The sequence below is a fragment of the Diadema antillarum genome, unplaced genomic scaffold (assembly GCF_040938485.1).
Source record: "Diadema antillarum isolate AM-2024a unplaced genomic scaffold, OU_Dant_1.0 seq00000121_RagTag, whole genome shotgun sequence".
NCBI classification, from domain to species: domain Eukaryota; kingdom Metazoa; phylum Echinodermata; class Echinoidea; order Diadematoida; family Diadematidae; genus Diadema; species Diadema antillarum.
The window spans coordinates 495,811-517,050 of record NW_027271201.1 but is presented as its reverse complement, the minus strand read 5'-3'; the positions used below and the strand labels follow the sequence as shown (position 1 = coordinate 517,050).

At 39.2% G+C, this 21,240-nt stretch overlaps 1 protein-coding gene across 1 annotated transcript in view; it reads left to right on the top strand.

The window, feature by feature from the left end:
- LOC139727163 (unconventional myosin-X-like) overlaps window positions 1–21,039 on the top strand; it is a 130,591-nt gene extending 109,552 nt beyond the window's left edge. Inside the window, exons 8-24 of the mRNA XM_071638139.1 lie at window positions 1,199–1,305; window positions 4,073–4,199; window positions 5,964–6,082; window positions 6,926–7,076; window positions 7,351–7,478; window positions 8,468–8,638; window positions 9,266–9,366; window positions 9,931–10,130; window positions 10,503–10,690; window positions 12,112–12,214; window positions 13,213–13,310; window positions 13,494–13,588; window positions 15,092–15,307; window positions 15,894–15,993; window positions 16,961–17,063; window positions 18,754–18,890; window positions 20,835–21,039. Coding sequence (XP_071494240.1) covers window positions 1,199–1,305; window positions 4,073–4,199; window positions 5,964–6,082; window positions 6,926–7,076; window positions 7,351–7,478; window positions 8,468–8,638; window positions 9,266–9,366; window positions 9,931–10,130; window positions 10,503–10,690; window positions 12,112–12,214; window positions 13,213–13,310; window positions 13,494–13,588; window positions 15,092–15,307; window positions 15,894–15,993; window positions 16,961–17,063; window positions 18,754–18,890; window positions 20,835–20,867 — 2,177 coding nt within the window. The 3' untranslated portion in view covers window positions 20,868–21,039. The remainder of the gene's footprint in view (window positions 1–1,198; window positions 1,306–4,072; window positions 4,200–5,963; window positions 6,083–6,925; window positions 7,077–7,350; window positions 7,479–8,467; window positions 8,639–9,265; window positions 9,367–9,930; window positions 10,131–10,502; window positions 10,691–12,111; window positions 12,215–13,212; window positions 13,311–13,493; window positions 13,589–15,091; window positions 15,308–15,893; window positions 15,994–16,960; window positions 17,064–18,753; window positions 18,891–20,834) is intronic.
- The last annotated feature ends 201 nt before the right edge of the window (window positions 21,040–21,240 follow it).

Sequence of the window (21,240 nt, the reverse complement as noted above, 5' to 3'; positions counted from 1 at the left end):
CTTGTTTTGCCTGTTTAAAGTTGATGTGATTTCTTCTTCTTTTTTTTTCTTTTTTTCTTGGGGGGGGGGGGGGTGAGTATTTGGTGTTTGTCATTTGCTTTTGTTATTTTTTTTTTTAGAGAGTGAGTTTCTCAATCATGAATTCATATATTCTGTTTAGTCCCAGACATACGTTCTGGAGTAATGGCGATGGATATTTCCCTCTGTGATTGAGAGAATGCAGAATTGAGATAATATGCCACGTCTAGCCAGTCTTCCTGTGAAAGTCTCAGGGCATGACACCGCCTACATTCTAGCCATCATCCCCTCTGGCTCTATACACGCAAACAGTACACAAATCTGTTTGTGTGTGTGTGTGTGTGTGTGTGTGTGTGTGTGTGTGTGTGTGTGTGTGTGTGTGAGAATTTATACAGGGAAAGTCCCTTGTGTATTTAAGGGCATGACATCACATACTGGACGACTCTTTGGGGAAATCCCCTGGTGTGAGTGATGATGTCGCCACCTTGGCAGGCAAAGGGAGATATTGTACATGTGTGGCACCGCTCTGAGGTTTTCTATGCAATGCAATGCAACCACTCGAAGACAAGCTCAATGTCATCGTAGACCCAGATGATCACATGTCTAGAAATTAACTCTCACCCCCTTGTGTATGTGTCACAAGTGGTACAAAGTTGCACCATATAAGGTCATGATTAAACTTGTGACTTAAAATTTTCTCAAATCTTGAACTAAACTGAAGAACCAGACAGTCCAAAATCATCACGGAGAAGAGAAATGCGTCGTGTAATGGAAAATGTGTGATTCTGTAACGAGAAAATTTAAGAGAATTTCTTCCGATATGGGTGCTAAGTGACTTCAAGAGTGACGACTTTTGCATGATGAAGCAGCAGTCAGCTTAACCTCTTTCAAAAAGCAGAAAGAATAATATCATCCTTGCCATATGTCAGTAACAAGTTGAGGGAATATGTGCTTTACATAAAGAATGAAACTTGGGGTTTCATTTCCTTTGAAAGACCAAGTGCTGATCAGTGCAGAAAACCCCATAGCATTGTTCATACTGTCCAAAATCCATGGCACAGACAGGGGCTAAAGCCATCACAGTGTTATACAAATCACAGATACTGCCCTTCAAAATGGTGGAGATGTCTCTCGGCATCTTGGTAATACATCACATCATGTCTCTCCTCCCTCCTACCAGCCAAGCTCCATCTCCATGGTTACGGGCCCCACAACCTAGCCTACCTCAAGGGCAGGGGCAGCTCTGAAGATGCAGAAACGGACAAGCAGAGATTCAGTGCTCTCAGGGTGAGTTATCACATGGAACTCCCAAGCTTCCAGATTTATTTGTTTATTCATTTGTTATTACCCACGCCGATGAAAATCGGCAGGGGGTTATGTAAAGGGTTCCGTATGTTTGTTTGTTTGTTTGTTTGTTTGTTTGTTTGTTTGTTTGTTTGTTTGTTTGTGTACAAGATAACAAGAGAACGGGTAACGGATTTGCACGAAATGTTCAGAGGATGTTTGGATAATGGCAGGAAAGAATCGATTAGATTTTGGTGACAATCGGTTGACCCTTGCAAATTCTGTGTGACCTTGAAGTTTTGACCCCATGGTATATTCTAGTAGAGACCACTCCGAAAATTTTCCGTTTCTCACTTTGCGATTTTCCGCTACCATACGAAAACATAAACTCCCAAACGATCCGACTTCGCTGCTCAAATGTTCGTAAGAATTCCGAAATTTACGTTTAGGCCTATTTGAGGGACTATGTCCTTCTAGATTTATGAAAGTTCGTTCTCCGTCGTCACAAACTGGCCCGTATTTTGATGATTTTTCAAATTAACATTGATTTTTTTTTTTCGTTGGAGGAGCATTTGCTCGGTCGCAGTCACACTGCACGATATGCGCGCTCATTGTCAATGCGTGTGCAAGGCCGCTGACAATTCATCGCGCTCTACACTGTTGGTGGAAAATTGCATCGGGGACGTTGCGGCGCTCGTTAGTGACCGAATGCTGGTGCAGTAGATATTTGCATTCAACCCTTGCATTGAATAATTCCCGTAGACACTAATCATAGGGGTAATTGCCTAGGGGGTACGTAAATTTTGTTTTTCTTTTGCGCTTTTGTGGATACCATCAAAGATCGTACACTCATACGACCTTTGATATCATCACACGCTCGGCTTGCTATAATCAAAATATCCTGCAAGAAAACGGCGTATTTCTCGATTTTTAGCGCTTTTTCGGCTACCCGTCGCGTAGACAATACTCTTAAAACTGGACTTAATTCGCGTGCGCTTGGAAAATTGTAAAGTTCCGATTCTTCACTTTTGACGGTGGAATTTGGGATATTCGATGGATTTTTGGAGGAGACTAAAGGACTTTCCTATTGTGAATGAGTGTTACCGTATGTGAAATGATGTGACTTTGCGTGTGATGTGACTGTAGAACCAAAGATCGTACACCTCAGTGTACGATCTTTGGTAGAACTCACTGGCTGGTGATAAAGCACACTGGCAATTAAGTGACCGAATTCTGGTAGATGACCGAATGCACATTATGTTTACCCCGACTTTGTACTTCAGGCGTGGGTCTGCCGCCTTTGACGGCCCCTCTCTAGTTCATTTGTGTGTTTGTTTGTTTGTTTGTTTATTCATTTAGTCCTGTGGTCATTATTTGCAGCATGCCACTTGATGGTGGTAAGTCCAGGGTTTTCTCTTCCATACAATCCTGTGAGAAAGCAGTGAGCTGCTAATTTGCAAGGATTTGAAAGTGTTTGGTGTTCCGTCAAAGTGCTTCTGAAAAAAAAAATCCAACCCAAACACTAGCCCCTCATCAAATGTAATGAATGTTTTTGCACTAGTGTATGTTTACTATAGACTTAAATAACTGTAAACAAAATACTGAGCATTACATTACGATGTAAAATCAGATTCTTTGTGCATTCTATTAGTGTGAATCACACAGGGCAGAAGTGGGAGCTTTTAATAGTTTTCATCCTCAGTCATGCAAGCTGCAAGTATTTCTTTGCTCCAGCTCTGCTTGGCAGCTAATAACAAAAATAGTGTTTAGTTTCTTTCATAGGGATCTCCCTGGGACATCGCGCAAAGAGTTTTCTCCTCCTGACCCTTAAATATAACGAGGTTTTCCTTCATCCCCCTGTACCACTAGAGTTGGTTCAGATAGCTTGACTTATATTCCTCTCACTCTATTCAATCTGTGATATGACACCATGCTTTGACTGACCCGAGAATGGCAATGTGGGACATGATTTCTTTTTCTCCTTCAACTAATCTTTCATCCCAGAGTAAGAGAAACTGTTTAAAAAAAAATGATCAAAAATTCGATCACTGAGTATAGTGACTCCCCAAACGTATAATGTTCCCTTGTGATAACGTTCTCCGGGATTTTGTTTCTTTTGAAACATGGATACAATGTGAAGAAAACTTGACATACTTTTCTCTCTCTCTCTTTCTTTACTTCCTTCATGTTCGCAGTGTGGTCATGTTTGTTCATACTAGCACTCAGTCACCTCTTAAACTTTGATCTGAAAAGAGTTGAAGAGGGTAAAAAGACCAACCTGTTAATGATACCAGACACCCTGGAACGTGTATTATTGACTTCTTCTTTTTTGTGCAAGTGGGTCAGAGTAAATTTGGAGTCAACATCTTGATCTGAAAACATCAAGCCTGGGGGATAAATGTCTCTGTAATGCCCCCCCCCCCCCCCCCCCCCAAGGTGTGTATTCATATTATGCAGTGGTGTGATGGTGTTGAAACCACTCCAAAGGGTGATGAGGATTTGAAACAGAAGAATATACTATGCTTACTGCAAATATTTAGTTCACTCTAAATATGATTAGCTTTGAAGAATCTAGCTGTAGCTTCTCCATCCACTTCATGCAAACATCAATGCAATGAAATGCTTGTCAATTGCATTCAATTCATGCGGATATTCTCGAGTTGATTTTTTTTTCCAATTATTTGCATATAAGATCCTCTGAGCAACCCTTAAAGAATTTTGTGCAAGTTATGTTATCTGTCTTTTGTTTGTTTGTTTGTTTTGTTTTCAGAGTTCATTGTCGGCACTCGGCATCGAGTTCTCGGACGTTATGAGAATACTGGCGGCCATCTTGCTACTTGGAAACGTCCGGTTTGTGGAAGACGGCGGCTACGAGCTGGACATCGAGGGCAAGAGCGGTAAGCGACACCGAAATGGTCCCAGCCTTGTCCGTCATGTTCATTTCATCAATAGCTTTTAATCACGCTCATCTACCGCGCAGACTGTTCATCAACACTGCTCTTTTTAATCTTCGGTTCTCGCGTTACGCCGTGAAGTGGCCATTACAGCGACGCAGTAAAAGGGCTTTGGTATTCCGTCGATACCGGGTTCCTCTCCGGTCGCAGCGATCGCACTCGAGACGTTTCCATGTTTCCATCCCACAAAAACCACCCACACTCCAGCGGCGGATCAATGCGAGATTTCGTTACACAGGTGCATGCGCCCGAGTTTATGAGAAGCCTCCGCGAGAAGAGCGGAGAGAGGCCAGACGTGCGAGCGGGTCAAGAATACACCTTGCATTTTGCTATTAGCCGCACTCCACAGCGATATCCGGTGTCGCTTGGCACTGCTGCGCACACAGCTCCCTGGTTTTATTTCTGTTTCTCAATGGATTCTATTTCTCTTCTCCTCACTCCTTTCTCGGATCTCTCTCCTTCTCACTTTCTCCATTTTCACTTAAAAGCCTTTTAATCACAGGAAATTACAACTTTCATTCCCTTTTTCCCCTCACTTTTTTCCCCTCCAAGCAGAAGAGACAAAGAGTTGAAGAAATGTGTTTGAATCAAAACAGCTTGAATATATATGTTACTTTCTAATCTTTACTCCAAGAAAGTTTCTAGCCAGAGTAAGTGGAAATGCAGGAACAGATAAGCACTGGTCACAATCGAAAACGTATATGTGTAACATGTGTCTATTTATCCATAATGCTAATATCTTGCTTTCTCTCTTATTAAACTATCCATATTCATATCTATCTGTTTATCTATCTATCAATCTATCAGTCTATCTATCTATCTATCTATCTATCTATCTATCTATCTACATGTATCTATCTATCTATCTACATGTATCTATCTATCTATCCAGCTATCTGTCTGTCTTTCTGAATTTATTTTGGTACAGTATCTATCTTTAAACCTTTTTTTTTATTCTGTCATTCAAAGCAATCTACCTATGTGCTCTTCTGTCTATTCATTAATCTCTAACACTTTTACCTGCAATCATGACTTATCTGTAATATTTGTGTTTTACCTCTGCCAAGAAAGGAGGTTATGTTTTCATCGGTGTTTGTTTGTTTGTTTGTTTGTCTATCTGCAAAATAACTCAAAGAGTTGTGAACGGATTTGGATGAAACTTGCAGGAAAATTTGATAATGACACAAGGAACAGATGATTAAATTTTGGTAGTGATCCGGGAATTTGTATGGAGTTTTGAAGAATATTCAATCTTTTTGCAGATATGGTCAGTGAACTTGGGAGTTCAAGCTGGGCATATTTGAGGTTTACATTAGCGCTCTAAAGCATGTACTTTGCTCAGACGAGGCGCTGCGGCGCCGCCGTCGCAGCTGGAATCTGATGACGTAAACAAAAGGCTTCTATATTTTGGGATATAGGGTGATTTTCAGCATGTGTGTATGGGTTGAAATTAGTGCCTTGGCAGAGGTTTCCGCTCTGAGTGCTTTTCTAATCTTTTTTTTTTTTTTTTTTTTTTTTTTTTTTTGGGGGGGGGGTTGTTTTTGTCTAATTGTGGTCTCATAGTAGTTACCACCCTTTCATGATCCATGAGATGGTCCCACCAATGTATTTGATAGATTTGAGGATTTCCCAGCAGATCGCATACCCCGTACGCCTTGTGTTGTTGTGCATTACATACAATCTTATTTCTTGTCATGTGCCCCATAGAAATCAAGGCTGTGGCATCTCTGTTGGGGGTGTCAGGCGTGTCCCTCTACCGCGCCCTCACCACCAGGACACAGAGCATCAAGGGGCAGGCGGTGAAGACCCTATGCAATGCTGAAATGGTGAGAGTTTCTTGATTGTCCATTAAAGACACTATTAACCATTTGCAGCTTCAGTGCTTTTGTGCTTCAAAATAAGTCTATAATTTGAGGTGGGGATAGAAATAACCAATGTTAAAATGTTAATCAGTATGTAATCAATAGTATTGTTAAATACACAAAATGTGAACAATAGCTTTGATATTTTTTTTTTCAGAATAAACTGTCTACAGTTAAAGGTTTATTGAGAAAACTACTGTAGTGATATCTCCTTATATTTTAGGCTTTATTTCAAAATTTGCATATGGTTGGATGTTTTGTAATACAACTGACCTATACATATGGATCACATGCGATAACTTGAACATTTTTTAATCACAGCTCTCAATGGTAAACAGTATCTTTAATATAAACCTTGATGAAGGTAATTATGATAATGATGATCGTGATGATGATGATGATAATGATTACAGTGGTGATTAGGATAGTAGTGATTATGATAATAATTATAGCATTGATAATGGTTAATATTAATGATATTGATAATATGATAGTCATTGTCATCTTCATTGTTATTGGTATCATCATCATCAGCGCTGCCATTGTCAGCATTATTATCATCATTATGTGGGAGATCAGAGTTGTTTCGTTGATTGCCTTTTCACCACACTGTGGTCTTCAGAGCACTGTCCATTGTATCATTACCCTGAATACTGAGACACAGGTTTTAAAAGATGTGGAAAGCAGATTTAGAACTCATACCAGCAATTACTGTATAATAAAGAAAGAAGTTGTCATACATCAACAGCAAACTTCCACATGTAAATTTTCTTTTATTTATCTATTATTATTTCTTTTTCGTACCAGGCAAATCAGACAAGAGATATCCTATCCAAGGCGTTGTATTGCCGCATGGTCCTGACCGTTGTGAAAAGGATCAACAGCGTCTTCAAGCAGAGCGTGAAGTGTCCACCCTATGTAGCGCCCTCTATCAGCAGTGAAGACACCCAGAGTAGTGGTAAGAAAACAATATTTTCTGAATGTGACTGATGTGTACTAGATATTTTTTCTTCTTGGGGATGGGGAAAGGGGTAATGAGAGAGGAGGAATTCTGGAATTTTTCTGGGAAGAAACATGATTTTCTGAATTTCATTCAACAGGATGTTGGAGAAGAGAGCATCCATTTATCTTCCATTAGATGTAGAAATCACGTTAAGCATATTTATCAATATATTTCATATCAGGAACTGATTTCCATATCCTTTTGTTTTTCCTTCTTTTTGTATGACCAGGCGACTCTTGCAGCAGACTTAGTGACTCGACATTCGAACTGGCTGGCAGTGCAGCACCAGTAGAGGGCAGCAGGCACACAGATGGAGAGATTCACATCATTGATATGCCTGGCTTCTCCAACTCTCAGGTTAGTCTCTTTTTTAGGAGGTATCAGTCTTTTTCCATCATCTTTGATTGGGACTTTAATCCACCGTGTGCTCGTAACCCTTAACTTAACTTTCCAAGCAGTGTTATTTTGTTTGCCAGTTGTTCATACTCCAAAAGGCAAACAATGAAAACAAAAACAAACTTGTAGCCATTATGTGAAGTTTACAGAAATCTCCATGGATGCAACCTTGTCATCTTCTCTAGTCCTGTCGTTATGTTCTTACTTGGAGCAAATGGTTGTTTTCTTTTCAGTGGGCTAATTTTATCCCTCTTTGAGTCTATAGTTTGTTTATAGCCCTGGTAAAACGACAGTGTGACTTTACTAAATAAAAACCTACTTTTGTAATCTAGTATAGTAATCATGACATGTGACTTAATGTGTGAATTCCGATGGGTTCTGATGAGATGAAATTCAGGGTCTATGGGAGTGTTCACTTTGATTTCAAGTAAATTTTGGCATCATAGAGAATTTGCATACTTACAGCTTTCAATTCAAGATATTGAAATTTATTTTTTCAATAAATTATGACCATTGTCAAAATTTAGTGACACAGATATTTCTAGTAGTGTCAAAGTCTGCAAGTCTTTTGAACTGTTGTAACAGAGGAGTACACTCTAACATTTAACCCCTCCCATCTCTTTAACATTACCAGTATACTGTGAAACCAGAAATATTCATGGCATGAAACTTTTGTGAATTGGTCACTGGCATTCAATGCATTGTGTAAAGACAAAAACTTTTGCATGCATATCAAGTTTGTAATCTTGGCTCCCCAGTGAAAATATCATTCATGCAAAAGTATCTTGTTTGACAGTACCTTCAGTGGCCTCAGTAACATATTTTCAATATTGCTATTCTTTCACATGAATTTCTATAATTTTGTCATCAAAGCTTTTGACAACAGTGTGTATATGCAATCATGTGACTTTGATGTATCTATTTCCCTCTGTACATTCTGTCGTCCACAGTGCAATAGACTCGAAGACCTTTCTGCAAACATTGGCTCCGAACTTTTGCACCAGCACTATCTCCAGCAGGTCTTCAAACAGTCGCAGCAGGCTGCACTGGAAGACGCCCTCATTGTCAGCCCCATCTCATTCGTCGACAACTCTCCGTGCCTGGAATTGTGCACCTTGAAGGTACGTGCATGATTTCACCCGTGTCGTTGATGTGCCCGAAATTCTTCTCTTTCATTTTTTGATCTTGTTCGTAAACTGTAGGCCCTACAAATGTTTACTTGTATCATAATGTGCTACAGAATGACTACAGTTATTGTTGCCAAAGAAACAAGTATCGTGTGCTGTACAACAGTTCTTTACAATTGCATGATCCCCGAAGAAGATGCACATCCATGTTCCTTTATAGTACTCTGTTACCAAAGACCCAAGCCACATGAACCCAAAACAGAATTGAATGCAAGATTCTTATCCATTTGAAACCAAGGGGATCCACCCTCTGTTTTTTTACCTCACGTGCAACTTTCTGCTCAAAGTAACCACAAGGATAGGAAATGTGTGGAACGGATATAAGTTCAGTGGCATCAAGAGAGATAAATATATTTTCTCACTCATTCCATTCCAGGCTGCTATGAGGCTGAAGCTCTTCAGATAATGTTTACTAAAATTTCAGTCACAGTTTCACAGTTTACACAGTACTACCCATTATTCAACACTATAACCCTTCAAGTGCCACCACCTTGAAAGGCAGTGTCAGCTCATACACTATAATTGCAGCTGGTAATGACATTTGTTTCCCAAATTTTTCAGGGTGGCCTGCTCAGCACGATCAATGCCATGTGTAACCAGTCAGAGCGGCAGACGGCAGAAGCCATTCTGTCAAAGGTCAAGCGGCGACATTATGATAGTCGGTAAGAGGATCATTTACACGACAAAAACAATAAATCAGATTGTGTCAATTTCAGTTCTATTTCAGAGTCATGTAAAAAAATGTAGAGCTCTGTCATAACTTTTCAACAAAACAAAGAGAAAAAATATATCCTTGAAAAAAATGGGGAAGTTCAAGATATTGAATGTATCATAAATAAATTCTGATTAAATTGAAACTGCTGAAACTGTCATTCTGACTCAACTGCTACATTTCTTCTAAAGTTAGAGAAATTACAATTCTCCTTTGAGAGAAGGTTAAGTTTAAGAATTTACCACGTATGAATGTGATTACACATTTAAGTAGTCAGTTTTCTGCCCTACTTATTGCAGGATAAAGAAGTAAACACCAACTCGAGCACAGTGTTCATCAATAATCACAACCTATGTTTACTGTACAGCCACAAAACTCACTTGTTTTCAAACTATGGAAGATTCAGTTCTAGGGCTGCAAAGATACTTCAAAGATGATCTATCCACATTTAAGGCATTCTGTTTTTGAGTGCTGTTTTGGAACTTTTTCCTTTCTCTTCCTTCGGTCTGTTCAGTCTCTTTGGGATGGAGAGCGAAAACCGGCACCTCTTCACCATCACTCACACATCGGGCGAGGTGCGGTACAGTGCTGCCGACTTCCTCGAGCGGAGCCGGGACGTGATCAGTGATGATGTGGTGGCCATCTTCCGGAGGAAAGGGTGCAACTTTGGGTTTGCCACCCACCTCTTTGCCCAGGAGCTGAAACTTGTTCAAGGTTAATAGTTTTTTTTTTCATATGTGGCAGCTAAATGACCACTTTTTTTTTAATAACCCTCTGCAACTGAACAGATATGCTATACTCTGTAAATGTAAAGAAATTAAGACGGCTCTTTTGAAAGTAAGATTAGGGGCAGCTCCCCTTGCAGTGAACTCGCACTAGGTGATTTTATTTAGCTCTTTCAGACTGACTTTAGAGCTATTTTTAATGTGAATTTTGTAGCTGAAAAAAGGTCTACAACTAGGTCAAGTTTAAATTTATTGTATAATGCTGATGGGAAAAAAAAATGTGCTAGTGAAGTTTAATAAGTGCCTGGGCATAGAAAGGGTTAACCAGGGATTTTTTTTTATTTTTTTCTTTGCATTGCAGGAAATGTTGCAAGGGGCCTCTTGTTCCGGATCTGCCCCCGTCCCCCACTCTCTGGGGGTGAGGGCCGGACACGCCCGTCTGACGCTAGCATCGGAAGTCTTCCCAGCGACTGCCACCATCGGCTCAGAGAGCTGCTAGACTCCCTGACCAGGCAGAATGCAGATTTTCACTTCATTCAGTGCATCAAGGTATTGACAGAAAATCGTTGACTGGATTATGTATGTGTTTGTGTGTGAGTGTATGACAGTTTTGGTCCAAAATTTTGGGTTCTTTGGTTGATACATATTCTAGAGTCTGATTGCGAGAATATGATGAGAGCTGCCCGGTCGTGTGTGTTTGTGTGTGTGTGTGTGTTTGTTTGTTTGTTTGTTTGTTTGTTTTTTGGTCATATGAAGTATGAGTTTTTTTTACTCACAATAATGAGTGTGAGGTGAAAACAAGTTTCGTTTTCTTCAGTTCGATTCATCAAGCTGATTTAGCTTGCCAAGTATGTGCCATTATCCAGTGCACCATGCATCAGTATGTATTTTCATCTGCAGAGGTTGATGGGCCTGATTTGAGGGTTAAAGAAATATCTACTTATGCCATTTCTTACAGTACGTGAGTAGCCTCTTCATGGGGCAACAAAATCACCATGTGGTTTCCCAGTCTTATCATCATTAGATGCTTTCCCAAAGCAGAATGTAACAGTCCATTCGCATTTTAACAGAAATAACTTGTATCGTGGCAGTATATTTTAGTTGTTTTTTTTTAGTATGAAATTAAAGGACAAGTCCACCTTCATATACATAAGGATTGAGAGAATGCAGCAATATTAGTAGAACACATCATTGAAAGTTTGAGGAAAATTGGACAATCCGCTCAAAAGTTACGAATATTTTAAGTATCTGCGCAGTCACTGCTGGAAGAGAAGACTACTACAGTGTATGATGTCACATTCGTACAACTATATAAGGAAAAAAAAAAGAGAATGTCACAAAACTTTACTTTTCGAATAAAGTGCACATTTCTTCGACTTGCTACTGACGTATGTTAAGGGTAATATTATTCCCCCTGCCTTCTGAAAGAGACAAGTCGAGTGTTCTTTTGTTATGTGAGAAAAATGGAAATATGTTGAATTTTCTTTATTCTTTCTTTATATCGTTGTACTCATGTGACATCACAAGCTATAGTAGTCTTTTCATCCAGCCGTGACTGAGCAGAAACTTCAAAAATTCATAACTTTTTAACGGATTGTCTGATTTTGCTCAAACTCTCACTGATGTGTTCTATTAATATTGCTGCATTCACTCAACCCACATGTCTATGAAGGTGAACTTGTCCTTTAACTTTTCACTTTGGCAATCAGTGTCTGTTGGACTGTGTAGCTGTAACAATTTATCACCAAAGAACAATAAGTAATTGCTGAATGCTGTCCCTTTAATTTCTATCAATTTTGAAAGAGCCAATAAGATTGACACCCCACATTACTAGATTCATTGTTCATTGACCAGTGAATCAATCAAAGTCAAGTCAATCAAAATTTAAGCTGATTTTCCCCTCGATGAATATTTCCTCTCTGAATGAAAGAATTGTGTGATATTTTCACCTGAATTTTTCATCTCCACAGATCAATGACCAGCAGGATTCCGGCAACCACTTTTCGGTCAAGACGGTCTTGAGACAGATGAGAGCCTTCCAAGTCATCTCGACATTGAGACATATGACAGACGGTAAGTCTTCTGACATCTCTCCCTCTCTCTCTTTCTCTCTATCTGTCTCTCTTTCTCCTTGTATGTCTGTCTGTCTGTCTGTCTGTCTGTATGTATGTATGTATGTCTCTCTATCTTTCTCTTTCTCATTTGTCAGTCTATCTGTTATCTCTCTGTCTTTCTCATTTGTCTGTCTGTCTGTCTGTCTGTGTTGCTCTCTCCCTCCCTTTTCCTTGTGTACATGTCTATCTGTCTGTATGTATGTATTGTATGTCTGTCTCTTTCTTTCTCATTTGTCCGTCTATCTGGCTGTCTGTCTCTCTCCCTCCTTGTCTGTCCCTTTATCTGTTTATCTGTTTGTTTGTCTCTTCCTCCTCATCCGTCTGCCTGTATGTGTATGTATGTATGTATGTATGTTTCTCTGTCTCTCTATCTTACCCTAATGTCCCCTGTCAGTCTGTCTGTCTGTCTGTCTGTCTCTTTCTCTCATTCTCTCTGTTAATAAATCTTTGTATGGCTTTCTATATGAATGTAAGAATTGCTAGGTTTGTTTTAAAGATCTAGCAAGCATGATATGTGAATGTTTATGAGAGTGGGAACTTTTATAATGCTTTTTCTACTCATATTTGAGCACTGTCAGAGAAAATAATAAAAGTGATAGATGTTCTTTGACTGCAGATTAAATCAGTTTTACACAGGCAAATAAGACATGAATTAAAAAGTTAAATAATGGTAGATCCTATGTCTCCTTTTTATTTTGAAAGGCAATAAAACCTTGAATTTTAGCCTCGTTGATCTATGTACAGTAATTACTCTCTGTGTTTGAAAATTGAGCCTACCGTATGAGTTTGGGAAGCAGGTGATGACAGCATATTTGCAGGTCAACATGGTGAAAATAATGTGAGAAATAGGAATAGGTGTATTGGACTTGGGGTTTGGTACATACACTTATGATTGAGGCGAATCCACTATGTAATAATTTTTCTCATTCCTTTTGATATTCATCAATATCTCTGCAGGTTATCCCCATTATCTTGCCATCGCGGACTTCGTGAAGCGGTACTTTGTCATGCTCCAGCCGCGGGATAGACGCATTCCACCCAGAGAACAGTGCCGGGTTAGTATATAGCGCCCCTCACTTGTTAAGATTTTTTTCCCTCATCCCATATACCAAAGTCTTGAACTGTGATGCTAACCATTAGGTTGTAACTGAGCTATTCACATGGTCTTGTATCCTATCTAATGCATGAAGGACTGCTCTATGTGTAATTGACTGGTGTTTTCATGTGTTTTGTTGCAGGTGATACTAGATCAGATCATGAGAAGATGTGAACTCATTGGATCAGGCAGCTCACAGAACAAGTGGCTCCTCAGTGATCAGCGAGTCTTCTACAGGTAATTTGTCTTTTCATTGATAGAGAAACTCAGATATTGCAGTTCATTGAGTCTTCTTCCGGTAATTTATTTTTTTTTCATTGATAGAAAAACTCACATAATTGCAGTGAGCAAGCCTTTTCAGGTAATTTGTCTTTTCATTGATAGAGAAACTCAGATAATTGTAGTGATCACTTTACTCAGTCCTTCAAAACCTCATTGAAATGCTTGCGCCAGTAATCATTCTTAGAAGTTGTCAGATCGGCTAGTCAACAAAATCTCTTCGTAGCTTCTGATGAGTCAAAAACCCTTTTTTTTCCCTTCCTTTTCTTGTACACTGTGTCAGTCACATACAGCCATAAAGATACTTGCCTAAAGCCCGCCGCACACTACACGATTTTGCCCCGATTCACTGGTCTTAAGACCTTAAGACTAGAAGTGTGACGTCACAGTCTTGCCATTTTCTAGTTGTACGACTGGGTCTTAGCGCCAGTCGTAGAGATTTGACATGTTGAATTTCTACGACTGGTCGTAGGCTTTCAGCCATTCACAATGCAGTAAAATGCAAGCGCACGCAGTGCGCACTGCGCGGCGCTTTACAGTCGGGTCGTATAGTGTGCGGTGTCCGGTCGTACGACTGGTCTTAAGACCCAGCTTGGCTTAAGACTTTAAGACCAGTCTGATGGTGTAGTGTGCGGTGGCCTTAACTCCAACATTATAGAGCAGTCATAAGTTTTCTAGCTTTCACAGGACCTTGCATTTCTAGATTCACTACAAGAATCCTTTGCACACAGTGGCTTGTGCAAGATAAGATATGTAGGACACCTATTCCAGCAGTCACTCTATTTTCATGACTGAAACTCAGTTTCAGAAGCTTTACTATCACCCTAAAGGAAATGTAGAGTAATGCAAAAATGCAATGTCAGTTCAATAGTGTGATGATATCAAGTTAGCTTGAGGGAGGGTTCTCCAAATATGTAGATCCTTCATTTGATAGGGAAATGTATGGATGTGATGTCTTCACACTAATCATTCATTTTGCACTTTTTAGCTCTGCCAAGGAAGGAGGAGGTTAAGTGATCATTGGCATTGGTTTGTCTTTTTGCAGAAAACTTAAAAAGTTGCAAAAGGATTTGAATGAAGCTTGCAGAAAAAGTTGATGATGACACAAGGAAGAGATAATAAACTTTTGGTAGTGATCCAGGAATTTTAATGGATTTTGAAGGATTTTTTATCTTTTGGCAGATTGGGTCAATGAACTTGGGAGTTCAAGCTGTGCATTTTAGAAGTTTGCATACGCGCTCTGAAGCGCGTCATCTGCTTGGGCGAGGTGCCACATAGCTAAAAGCTGATATGTAACAAACGGCTTCTATATTGGGAAATGTGTGGATGATTTCAGCATGTGTTTATATGGGTGGAATTAAGCGCCTTGGTGGAGGTCTGCGCTGTAAGAGTGCTTTTCTAGTTTGTATTTTGTTTTTCTAACTGGGCGTGTCTTCCTGTCTGATCTTTGCCTGTGTGTAGTCAGGAAACAAGGCAAGCGTTGGAGTCTGTGAGGGAAGGTCATAGGGACACATCAGCCCGCTTCCTGCAGTCCAAGGTGCGCTGTTGGCTCGCAAGGCGCCACTGGCCCTCGTCGTCGACGTCGTCATCCTCGTCTTCCTCCGACATCCAGCCCTACAGCGAGTTCATCCACCGACACCCGACCAAGATCACCTTCTGTGAGCCTGTGTACGAGAGGTACGTGGGATGGTAAACGTGGGATGGTAAACGTGGGATGGCCTTTTTTGCAGCATGAATCTTTTGTGAAAATTAACATGCATTTTACCTTCATGAATCAGGGCTTCTCTCGTAATTTGTGAAAATTTCATGCATTCATTCCGTGAGCCTGTGTACGAGAGGTACGTGGGATGGTAAACGTGGGATGGCCTTTTTTGCAGCATGAATCTTTTGTGAAAATTAACATGCATTTTACCTTCATGAATCAGGGCTTCTCTCGTAATTTGTGAAAATTTCATGCATGCAAAAATTTTTGGTTTTACAGTAATCAATTCTCTGAAGGAGCAAAGTGACCAACCAGGGCTGAGTTGCCTGAATCTGTAAACATATCATCCCATAAAAGACCAATCATTTTTATGATATTGCTAAATCATACCTGTTAACAAGTGCATCCTGAAAGTTCATATGTGTATGTGCACACACTGTGGTTCAAGTAAGATATCGATTCTTGTATTATACTTTTTGGTGGAAATCAAATGAAATGATATGAATGTTAATGAACTATTGTGGACTGATGCATATTCATTACCTTTCTTTTTGATTCCAGAATTCACCTTCCATCTTCCGATGGTAGTGAGGAGTCTGATTCGGGCAGCATTGAGCACAAGAAAGCAAGGATGCAGAGCAGAGTAAACGAAACTGTCAAGGTTAGACTATGATGAATCTTAATAATAATATTGGTTGAGATGAAAATGCAGCTTTTAACTTTTTGGGAGATACTTAGAAACCACTTTCTCTTTGAAATGTTATTGTTGAAGAGCATACAATTCTCAGAAGATTTCAAAGTTTATTTGATGAAAATTGGTTTTGAAATTGCTGAGATATCCAAAAACAAATTAAAACAAAGCTATCCTTGTAAAAGGTGGGTTCCACCTTTTATTACAATCACTTTATTTTGGATATCTCGGCCATTTCATAGCTAATTTTCATCATATAAACCTTGAATTGCTATTAGAATTTATGCTCTTTCTTATTTCTTGACAGGCTTCTAAATCTCTTAAAATAAACATTGAAAAACATTGGAAATCGAAGCCCCACCTAAACCGAAGCTGTACCATCCCTATAAGTATGATGGCAGGTGTTTTGTTTTTTGTTTTTTTTTATTTGGGGGTTCTTTTTTATAGTGGGTTTTAGTACCTGCATTGATTTAGGTGCTGTTTAAAGTACTTAACTACCCGGGCCCCTTTTCATAAAAAGTTGCTTTGATAGCAACTCTTGCTGCAACGGCAAGTGTCATTGTAATGACAAGAATCCTGCTTATACCAATTGGCTGCTGCGACGGTAAGTTGCCATTCTAGCGAGAATTGCTATCCTGATGTCTTTTATGAGATGGGACCCTGCCTTTACTGCAAATCATCAGAATATATTTTGTGCCTCTCATGTCCTCACTCTACTTCCTTGGAATCACAGAAGATTATGTCCTTCCCATAAACACATATTCATGTACAGACACATATGTAAAGAAAATTCCCATATGAAGATAATATGTATATTCACACATAATTAAGCTCGTGCGGAAAATGAATTTCTTTTCTCTAATTTCTCATTGCGTGTTCCTTTTCTGATCATCCTTTCATAACCTCATATTGTATATTTGTTTTTTACCCCAAACAGGACATCCCACCCCCGCTACCCAGCAACCATCCAACAAGGAGACATTTAGACCTAAGCAAGGGGTTTCCCCACACAAGAATCATGGGATGTGACTACTCACCAGGTACAGATTTTTCTCCACCATCTAACCCTACTCGCTTATGACATCTTAAAGGCATTATTACCTCCGCCAAGGGAGGAGATTATGTTTTCGTTACCGTTGGTTTGTTCGTTAGTTAGTTCGTTAGTTAGTTAGTTCGTTTGTCCGTGTGCAAAATAACTCAAAAAGTAGTTAACGGATTGGGATGAAACTTGCAGGAAAGGTTGAGAATGACACGAGTAACAAACGATTAACTTTTGGTAGTGATCCGAGAATTTTGGGGGAATTTATGAAGGATGTTGATATTTTGGCAGGTAGGGTCAATGAACTTGGGAGTTCAGGCTGCGCGTATTTGAGGTTTGCATGCACGCACTAAAGTGCGTGCTCTAGTTTCTGCTGGGGAGAGGCGCGCCGCGCATCTGAGGGTTTATGACATAACAAAGGCTTCTATATTGGGAAATCGGGCGATTTTTCAGTGGGTGAAAATCACTTATCTCTATGGAAGAGCAAGATCATTAGTGAAAAGTACCTGCTTGGCGGAAGTCTGCGCTCTCGGAGTGCTTTTCTAGTTTACCATTTGCAGATGAAACAAAAACCAAGCTTTAGTGCATCAAAATAGTTCTAAAATATGGGATAGAGATATTGTACTGTAAAACATGATATATTCGCGACATGAATTTTTCGCGAATTGGAGCGGACGGCCTTTTTTGCGGCATGAAATTTTCGCGAACCGCCACTGGCATTCAATGCATATAGTGTAGACAAGAACTTCTGCGTGCATTTTAATTTCGCGAATCTTGGCGCTCGCAAAATTCACGAAATTAAAATGCACGTGAAAATTCCTCGTTTTACAGTAATCAATGTTAAGTAAGGTATGTTAATTATACAAAATGTGAACAATAGTGATAATGAAATTGTTTATAGAATACAGTTGTGGTTTATTGAGAAAAATAGTGATATCTCCTTATACAGTTTAGGTTTTACTGCAAAATTCTTATAAGTAGGATGTTTTTTGATACAACTGACCTATGCATATGCATTAAATGTGATAACTTGAACATTTTCTAAGTCACTGCTCCCAGTGGTAAACAATACCTTTGAAGGGATATATGCCTCAAATACACGTTCGGATCCAGTGAATGTAGCAGTACTGTACTAGATGTACACATTAGTGATGCTTGATGAAAATTGGACAATCTGTTCAAATGTTATATAACTTAAATTATGAACTTGTATGCATACATACATTCATAGTATACTGTGTGTACATTCCTGTACACATACAAACATATATACGTACATACATACATACATTCATGACGAACTAGAACGATATAAAGAGAAAGGGAGGGAGACTTTGAGAAACAGACAAACAGACAGACAGACACGAATACTGTAAAAGTGGAAATTTTCGCACATTTCGCGCAACCAGAAACTAGCGCGAAAATAAAAGCACGCAAATATTTTTGCGTGTCATATGTTCCAGTAGATGACGTTTTGATTCCGCGGAATTAAAAACATGCGAAACTCTTCTAACCCCGCCGAGCGCGAAAAGTTAGTCGCGCGCGCGAAAATATCCACTTTTACAGTAGGAAATTGACCTAACCTTGTGTGGTCTCAACACTTATGATTGTGATGCATCATACACTGTATACACTGCACACAATGTTATCAGTGTCAGTGACGGCTTTTTGCAAACTGTTTCTCCCAACAGACTCGTCGTGCACAGAGCCTGTGCTGAGAGAGGGTGAGCCCATTCTGGTGATGGGGGTGAGCAGCAACGCAGAGATGCTGATTGTGGAGCACAATAATTGCACCTTACAAGTTCCATTGAAGTTGACCTTGATGCAGGTAAGAACACTTGGAGGATGGGGGGGGGGGGGGGGTTAAAACCAAAGATACAGAATGGTCTTAAAAACAAAAATAGGAATATTAGCACTAAAATCATAGTTTGTTTCCTTTGTTAATATATGTGACCGTGCACCTCAAAACGAACAAAAAGTCGCACACACTGATTTTGCGTGAGGACTGAAAATAAGTGAAATGGGTCAACTTAGCCGAACTTGACTTTTTCATATTTTCTGAAAGAGTGGGTCTTCTTTTACATTATGCTAAAATTTGGTATCATAAAAAGGGCAGGAAAGTGTGTTTTTTTAGCAGTTTATCTCGAACATTTTTGGTAGAATAGTGCGAATAGGTGTGTCTTTAGAATCCCTTTTTCATTTCTGAAAAACCTTGTCCACACTCTTCACTTTCAACTCTAATAACTTTTGAAAGGATAGTGCTACTGCTTTAAAAGTTGGCATTGATTATGGACAGAATGTGTTAATGAGGCATGTCTAATTTCAGTTTAATCTGATAATCCCTTCATTGTTGTTACTCCGGTGGTTAACTTCCTGTTTTTTGTCCCATTCATCGCACAGCCAGCACGGTTTGGTAAAGATTAAGCGCTTGAATAGACACTGTACTTCAGAGCCTCTTTTCTCAGTTCACACTTTGCCTGAGTTTGTGCTTTCTTTCCAATATTTCGATAGGTTAAGAGAGTCCATTTGATTTGAGTTATACATCATTTTAAAGCTTAAAGTCTACTCTTTCAGAATATGGTCATAACTAAAAATTCATGTCTGGCGACTTTTTGTTTGTTTTGAGGTGCAGGGTCACATATACATAGGTACATATGCATAATATTTTAAATATGTTCGCTTTGTTCCCTACAAATTTTGTATGAAAAATCATACATGCCTGGAATTTGAGAGAGGCCTCAACAAATTGGAATTCTAAACAGATGAAATGGACTGATGCACTCAACTATCCTTGTGAATCAGTTACTTCCAAGTGCAGGGAAAAAAAAGGGAAAAATCCATATGATTGTGCCATTCAATGCTTAATAGTTCTCAAAGTTACTTTTGGACTTTTCATGCTAAATTTTGGAATTTTGGATTTCAGTTTGTGACAACTTCATTCATTTTTTCAACTAATCATTTTATCCCAACTAGCATCTCAGCTATTATTTAGGTAATGGTAAAAAGACATAATATTTTGTAAGTGTGCTTGGCTTTTGATGTTTTTATCATCCTGAAGTGATGGGGCATATTCAAAGGAGAATGAAACCCAGATATACACATGGATTGAGCTATATCGCAGTATATCACTCAGAAAGTTTGAGTAAAGTCAGACAATCCGTTTGAAAGATATGATTTTTTTAATTTTTCAGTGCAGCCATCGGTGGATAGAATGACTATTACAATTTGTGACATCACATATAAAGAATAATGTAAAGAAAATATCAAGAATATTGAACAAAATATTTTAATGAAAAGTACACATTCCCTGGACTCGTTACTGACAAATGTTAAGGGTAGCATTATTCCCCCAGCTTTCTGAAAGAGGAGAGTCAGCCTAGAAGAAGTAATCCTGTTGCAGCTTTTCACAGGAAGCTATACTCAAGTGTTTTTTATGTAGGCTAGAAAAGTGCAAATGTGTTGAATTTTCTTTTATACATTCTTGATATTGTTCTTCATATACAGCATCACAAACTGTAGTCTTCTCACCCAGCGATGGCTACACTAAAACTTCAAAAATTCATAACATTTGAATGGATCAATCATTTGATATTTCTCAAACTGTTAGTGATGTATTCCTTCTAATCCTGCTGTGTTCTCTCAATCGACATGCAAACATTGGTCTTATTCCCATTTTGGAATAAGAATTTTAATAGAGAAGATGCTGTTTTCCAATAATTATTGTCTCTCAATCCTTGTGAATGTACGAATTCTTTGCACTTTCTTTCTGCAGACTGGTGATTGCATTCTTGGAACAAGATTGTGATGTCTCAAAGAGTCATGAGCTCAACAATGAGGGCGCTGTACTCATCTCCCCTCAAGCCCTTTCCAACCTACCTGACCGGACCATTTGATTCTGTTGCTGTGGTTAAAAGTGTTCTGTTGACAAGCTGCAAATAGAAGCAAAAAATGATGGATGAATGGAGATCACTGTCATATATTAGGATACTCTTTTACAGAACGTAGTAATTCTGCATTAGCCGACATACCTTGTACCTAATCTATACATGTGAGTTTTCAAGCAAAGTTTATAGTCTTGAATTAAACAGTAATGCTGACAACTACGCTGATTACATATATGCATCTGACATTCCATTATGACGATAGAAATGCCTCCTAATTTTGCATTTTTAATTTGT